The sequence below is a fragment of the Mandrillus leucophaeus genome, unplaced genomic scaffold, assembly GCF_000951045.1.
Source record: "Mandrillus leucophaeus isolate KB7577 unplaced genomic scaffold, Mleu.le_1.0 Scaffold48, whole genome shotgun sequence".
NCBI classification, from domain to species: Eukaryota; Metazoa; Chordata; class Mammalia; order Primates; family Cercopithecidae; genus Mandrillus; species Mandrillus leucophaeus.
Genome location: NW_012105142.1, coordinates 4,309,635 through 4,316,691, shown reverse-complemented (window position 1 = coordinate 4,316,691; position 7,057 = coordinate 4,309,635). Strand labels below are relative to the sequence as shown.

The 7,057-nt window shown below is 49.8% G+C and overlaps 1 protein-coding gene across 2 annotated transcripts in view; it reads right to left on the bottom strand.

The window, feature by feature from the left end:
* Positions 1-2,125: 2,125 nt before the first annotated feature.
* LOC105550362 (chromosome unknown open reading frame, human C19orf12) overlaps positions 2,126-7,057 on the bottom strand; it is a 6,343-nt gene continuing 1,411 nt past the window's right edge. Inside the window, exons 2-3 of one of the 2 annotated variants that reach the window (XM_011995265.1) lie at positions 3,255-3,384; positions 2,126-3,199 (exon numbers count right to left, since the gene is read on the bottom strand). In XM_011995265.1, coding sequence (XP_011850655.1) covers positions 3,166-3,199; positions 3,255-3,384 — 164 coding nt within the window. In that variant the 3' untranslated portion in view covers positions 2,126-3,165. Of the gene's footprint in view, positions 3,385-7,057 lie in introns of both variants that reach the window. The other variant, XM_011995264.1, reaches the window with a different exon arrangement.

The window sequence follows — 7,057 nt, the reverse complement described above, 5'->3', positions numbered from 1 at the left end:
GATATATAAATACTAAAACCACAGGAGCCGAGAAGTAGCAGCTTGATTTCCTGGGGGAAATCAAGAAAAGTGTTTTCGGCTCCTGGGGGAGATGAGACTCCAGGTTCAGGCTGCCCTTTTAGACCCAAAGCCTCCAAGTCACCCCAGGACCCAGCTAGTCCCAGTGTCTTCACTCAGCAAGGCCTGCTCCATCAGACACAAAACTGGTCAGGAGTTGAACCATCTCCTCCCTGGGCATTTTCCCCCGCGGTAGAGGTGGGCAGGCTGTGGGAGGGGCTGCAGTGGACACTGGGCCTCTGAGCTGGGACCATCTGTGTCCCCTAGGCCTGACACAGATCAGGACGTCATGCACAAGTACGAATGAGTGGGGCCCAATCGCCTAACAAAGGGAACTCGATTTCAGCCCTGATTGTTCCAGGAGAATTTGCTGTAAGCAACTGGAGAAGTTGGCATTTGTTCAACGTGGAAAAAGTGTCCCCCAACTTTGAAGCACTGAACCAAACATCTTTGTTGACGTTTCATTCTCATGCTATCTGCAAATCAATGTCTTTTCCTTTACACTAAAAACAGGGCAACTTTAGAGCCCACTAAAGCTACACAAAATTGGGAGGGGGCATGCTCTGATTTCCCACTTTTAGTTCCAGGGACCATATGAAGGACTTATTTGCGGGAAGAGCAGGAATGATCAGTTCAACAAGAAAGGCCACACTCAGTTTTCACAGACAACCCCTCCTTCCCAACCCTACCCTGTCCCCCATCAACTTAAGTGGTACAAAAATGATTAAAGTGGCTTCATTAACTCCAGGAGTGTGGCTTGTGCTAGGGCACCTGATTTGTGCTAGACAAGGCCAGCGGAAGAGCAATCGCTCTGCAAGAGAAAGGCTTGGCCCTTCCTTAATCACCATGGGTTATAATTCACCCTGAAGTCCTTACATACATGGAGGTGCCAAGATACCGAGCTTTCCTCTAAGCGGGGCCTCAGAAGTGCCTCCCTCTGAGCCTCCAGGGGCTGAGAGCCCCAAGTCCCTGCCCTGCCCCAGGACCTGGGGACCAAGAAATAACATTTTTTGTAGAGATGGAGGTCTCACTATATTGCCCAGGGTAGTTTCAAACTCTTGGCCTCCAGTGATCCTCCCACTGTGGCCCCCAAAAGCGCTGGGATTACAAGCATGAGCCACCTCTCCTGACCTACTCTTGCATTCTTTAAAGCCACAAATGTGGTACCTTCCCTCCTGTTCCATTTGTAAGACTTTGAATGTTAGAGGTACTTTACACATAATATGTGGGAAAATGACTTTTTAGAAAAACATTTATTGTAATCGATCACACTCAAGTTGTAGTTCTGAAAGCAAAGTGAAAACACATAGTACAGCTATGCCTCAGTATCCATGGGGGATGGGTTCCAGGACTGCAACCCCAACCCTCAGGCACTAACATCTGAGGATGCTCAAGTCCCTGATGGGCAATGGCATAGTGTTTGCTTATAACCTATGCACACCTTCCTGTATAATTTAAATCATCTCTAGATTTCTGATAATACCAATACACTATAAATGCTATGTATGCTAAACCATATTGTTTAGGGAATAATGGCAAGGAAAAAAAGGTCTGTATGTGTTCAGTACAGATGCAATTTTTTTTTCAAATATTTTCTATCCGAGGCTGGTTGGATCCAGATGTGGAGCCCACAGTTATGGAGAGCTGATTGTTCTGGGGAAATCTTCAGGGGAGAAACATTTCTTAGAGATGGTTTATATCACACCACTTCAGAAAAAGCAATACAGGCATACCTCATTCTACGATGCTTTGTGGATACTGTTTGTTTTTGTTTTTGAGACGGAGTCTCACTCTGTCACCCAGACTGGAGTGCAGTGGCGCCATCTTGGCTCACTGTAACCTCTGCCTCCCGGGTTCAAGCAATTCTCCTGCCTCAGCCTCCCAAGTAGCTGAGACTACAGGCGAGCACCACCGCACCCAGCTGATTTTTTGTTTTTTCAGTAGAGACGGGGTTTCACTGTGTTAGCCAGGATGGTCTCGATCTCCTGACCTCATGATCCATCAGCCTCAGCCTCCCAAAGTACTGGGATTACAGGAGTGAGCCACCACGCCTCGCCTGTTTTTTTTTAATTGAAGGTTTGTAGCAGCCCGGCATCAGGCAAGTCTATTTGGCACCATTTTCCAACAGTCGTGTGCTCACTTTGTGTCTCTGTGTCAGCATTTTGAACAATAAATATTTTTAAATTAAGGTTTGTACATTTTTTAAACATAATGCTATTGCACATTTAATGGACTGCAATATAGAGTAAACATGACTTTCATATGCACTGGGAAACCAAAAAAATGTGTTTCCTTGCTTTACTGTGATGTTGGCTTTACTGAGGTGGTCCGGAACTGAACCCACAATATTTCCGAGATATGCCTGTACTTTTTACTAAAAATGTTTCATTTGAGAAATAAACCTCAAGAACTACCATGACTTTTCAGATGGGAAGAGTGAGGCCCTGGCAGGGCGAGTCTAGGTGTGCAGCCTAGTGGGGGCCGAGGTCAAGTCCACTTGGTATTTGAGGCTTCACTCAGCAGGCCGCCCGTCCCCTCCATGGGGCCATTCAGCAGTCCCTGGGTAGCGGAGGGTTGCACTAGGAGGTAAACGTGATTCCAGCATGGGCTGCTCCAAGGCCCTGAGACCCCGGGGCCTACAGGGGCGTGGGATCCAGTACTGCAGCAGGTGCTTGGAAGAGGAGTCATCTCCCAAGATGAAAAGGCCCCCAGGGGAGGATGAGGTGCAGTCAGACCGTCACTGAGCATGATCACTTCCCCAGACCCACACGGGTGAGAGGACTCAGCAGATGCCTCCGAGGCCTTTACTCTTCACCAGGGGGCAGTCAGAGGGCTGTCACGGCACACCAGTGAACATGCCACCAACACACGCTGCTTCATGAGTAACGTCTGGAACGTGACACTGCACGGCGGTGGCCTCTCCAGCAGGACGTTGCTAGTAATACACTGATGACGTGGAGATTCCCCAGGGGCATCCACTGGGCTTCTCCCAACTCCCAAGCCACCTCTTCAGAGTCACAGAGTCATCTAAAGGGGCCCCACACCTCCCCGGAGGCACGGCCTAGTCATCGTACTGGATCTCGGCCCGCAGCTCCTTGGTGATGTAGTTCACCAGCATGGCCAGCAGCTGCTGCTGCAGGGCCTCGCTGCCCATGACCAGCGCGGTCAGCTGCACGGCATCCGTCCACTCTAGGTGCCTGATGATGGCCATGGCTTCCTTAAAGAGCTTCTGTTGCTCGGCAGGGGGCAGCTCCATTAGGATTTGAGGAATTGGCTTAAACTGTCCACTTGTCATCCAGGCACCTAACAGCCCCCCGACAGCCCCCCCTAGAAAACAAGGAATCGTTCAATTAGTGGGGTCTTATTCATAAGCGATGGCCTTTCTTAAGTTCCCACTGAGCACACATCACCATTACCATGAGCAGGCGCATTCATGAGCGAGCCAGAGCGGGCTTGGTGCCATGCCTGCTCCGCCAGCCAGTGTGAAGGGCAAAGGTTTATGCAGTCTTCTGTCCATTTGGCTCAGATAATTGACACCCAACACACATTCCCTAAGCTCCACATTTTTAGGGATGCAAAATGATGCCTGCCTGCCCCATCTCCCACCTCAGTGCTGGGCCCACTAAGATCTTCTTCATGACCTGATGGAGGTTCCTGGGCTTACTGCAAAAATCCCTTTCTCATCACAAAGGAGAAGGCTGAGAAACAAATGTATTTTCTTTTTTTTTTCTTTTTTTTTTTAGACCGAGCCTCGTTCTGTTGCCCAGGGTGGAGTGCAATGACACGATTTCGGCTCACTGCAACCTCTGACTCCCGGGTTCAAGCCATTCTCCCACCTCAGCCTCCTGAGTAGCTGGGATTACAGGTGCACACCATCACACCTGGCTAATTTTTGTATTTTTAGTAGAGACTGGGTTTCACCACGTTGGCCAGGCTGGTCTCGAACTCCTGACCTCAGATGATCTGCCTACTTCAGGCCCCCACAGTGCTGGGATTACAGGCGTGAGCCACTGTGACCAGCCACAAATGCATTTTCAAGAGAAACCATCTCGGGCTGGGTGCAGTGGCTCACGCCTGTAATACCAGCGCTTTGGGAGGCCAAGGCAGGTGGATCACCTGAGGTCAGGAGTTTTGAGACCAGCATGGTCGATATGGTGAAACACCATCTCTACTAAAAATACAAAAATTAGCTGGGCGTGGTGGCACACGCCTGTAATCCTAGCTACTCAGAAGCTGAGGCAGGAGAATCACTTGAACCCGGGAGGTGGAGGTTGCAGTGAACCGAGATCACACCATTGCACTCCAGCCTGAGCAACAGAACAAGACTCTGTCTTCAAAAACGAAACCATCTCAGTGGTGAGACTGAATTTCCTCCACTAGGCAGCTGATAAGCTCCTTGCCCCTGAACTTACGAAATATCCTGTGAGCCCACGTGGTTAAAGGGCCTGGGGACAGATAAGGAGGCTCTTTCCTCTTGAAGCAGTGCTTTTCATAGAACCCCTCCAAGTTGTACAATGATAAATAACAAATCTGGCCGGGTGCAGTGGCTCATGCCTGTAATCTCAGCACTTTGAGAGGCTGAGGTGGGCAAATCACGAGGTCAGGAGTTCGAGACTAGCCTGGCCAACATGGTGAAACCCCGTCTCTACTAAAAATACAAAAAATTAGCCAGGCATCGTGGTGGGCACCTGTAATCCCAGCTACTCAGGAGGTTGAGGCAGGAAAATCACTTGAACCTGGGAGGCAGAGGTTGCAGTGAGCCGATACTGCGCCACTGCACTCCAGCCCGGGCAACAGAGTGAGAATCCACCTCAAAAAAATAAAAAATAAAAATAAACAACAAATCTAAGGTAGTTTACTATTTCTCCTTCTGCCAACCTAAAAGGGCAGAAACATTATTTTTAAATGTAAACTCATTGCCAAGGTTAGGTCATGCTATTCTGGGACTTAAAGACCTTGTATCCATGGAAAGTTCTACCTGAAGAGGCCACGTGCAGGATGTGGTGCGGAGGAAGGGAAGGTGCCCTAGGGAAGGGGTCCAAAGTCAAGTGCCTCCAAGAGCCAGGGAGGAACTAAGAAGAGTGAGGGGGCGGGTGGGCCTTACCTGGCCCCTCCTCTGCTGAGGTCGGATGGCTGGCAGGCTCTGATTTCATCCCAGCCTACTGTCTGGGCCAACCAAGCCTTGAACCGCATAGACCTTCTGAGGCCCAACACACAGAAGCAATCCTCCCACCTTGGCCTCCCAAGTAGCTGGGATTACAGGCTTGCACCACCATGCCTGGCTAATTTTTTTTTATTTTTTGTAGAGACAGGGTCTCATTATGTTGCCCAGTCTGGTCGCAAACTGCTGGGCTCAAGTGATCTTTCAGCCTCAAGCCTCCCAAAGTGCTGAGACTACAAAGGCATGAGCCACTGCACCCAGCTGGTTTTAGTTTTGACAAGTATACAGTAATATACGTGAACGCTAGGAGGACCAAAACTGGGTGGAGGACATACGGGAATCCTTTGTACTATCTTCGCGACTTCTCTGTAAACCTAACATTATTGCGAAATGGAAAGTTTCTTTCAAAAATGCAGCCCAAGCCAGAGAGAACCCACTGGCTGGCTGGACTCAGACGACAGGCAGCAAAACCAGTGCTTGCTGCTTCTGGAAGCCAAGCACCGAGGCCTCTGGAGCAGACACCACCCCGGGTACGCAGCTAGGGCCAGCCCCATATCCCAGAGGCTGAATGTGACACGCAGACAGCGTTCATCTCCTCTGCAAAAGAAAAGCACGTTCTGGGGAGGGAGAGCCAGCTAATTTACAAGTTTTACTGAACTTTTCCCCACGACACCAGTGAAATGCTCAGAGTCGACAAGAGTTGCACTCATGTGCACTAAACCTTTATGAGAACATCAATATTTGATTTAGAGCAGCACTTAATGCAAAAAGTCGCCAGGAATATCGACCAGCAAATTACTGGCTCTTTGGAGAGGAGAAAATTCCTTTGTTTTCAGGGTAAAATGATGCTCCCGCCCGTGAACAGGGGCTGGAAGTAGTGAATCCCCCGGGCTCTCTTAGTGGACATCCTGTTCTCCACCAGCTTTTACTCAATCTGAATAAAATATGTGCTCCCAAAATAGCATCTGGGCACAGCTACATGATAAAATGATCCCCAAAGCTTTTCCCTGAGCACTGATGGAGGTGGGGGCACAGATGCAGAGTGTCATAGAGGAAGAAGGAAACGGTCCTGTCTCCCCCATCTCCGGTTCCTTCTCAGATGGCAAGATGCTGAAGTCAGGCTTCACTAATTCATGGGGTTTGGAAAGGAAAATATGGAGAGGGAAGGTCTGGGGCCACCCACATATTTATTTTTCTCCCCAATGTGAGCCTCAGCTTAACGAAATGTCCTTGAATGTCAATCCCACTACAGAAGGGAAGAACAGAGCAGGAACCCCACCAGCGAGCTGGGGAACGGAAGGCAACCTCAGCAGAAAAGCGCTTCTCTCTCCCGCCTGTGAGCATGGAGACTACGTGCCACACAGAAGGGATCTCCACCAGATGGTAAGCTCTCCAGGCCCCGTGTCCCCAGCTCAGGCTGGCCAGCACAGAGCAGGCATGTGGCATATATCTGCCATGCCCGATGTGACAAATGCAGTCATCATAAGAATCCCTGTTAAACAGAAGCAGGTCCCTGCAGCCACCTAGAAGTCACCAGGAGGCCTCACTTGGCCCTGCCCAGCTCAGGTCTGAAGGAGGGTCAGCTCTCTGACTCCATCTATGGTTTGAGCCACAGCCCCAGGGCAGGTAGACCTTCTGAGGCTCAGGACACAGGAATTCTTCCTTCCCCAAGCCAAAGAAAGTCACTTCATCCTAGCTGCAAGGAACACTGGAAAAATTAGCCAAACTTTCATTCATTGCCAGAAATTGATTTTCAAATAAAAGCAGGTGGTAAATGGCCAGGCACAGTGGCTCATGCCTGTAATCCTAGCACTTTGGGAGGCCAAGGCGGGTGGATCA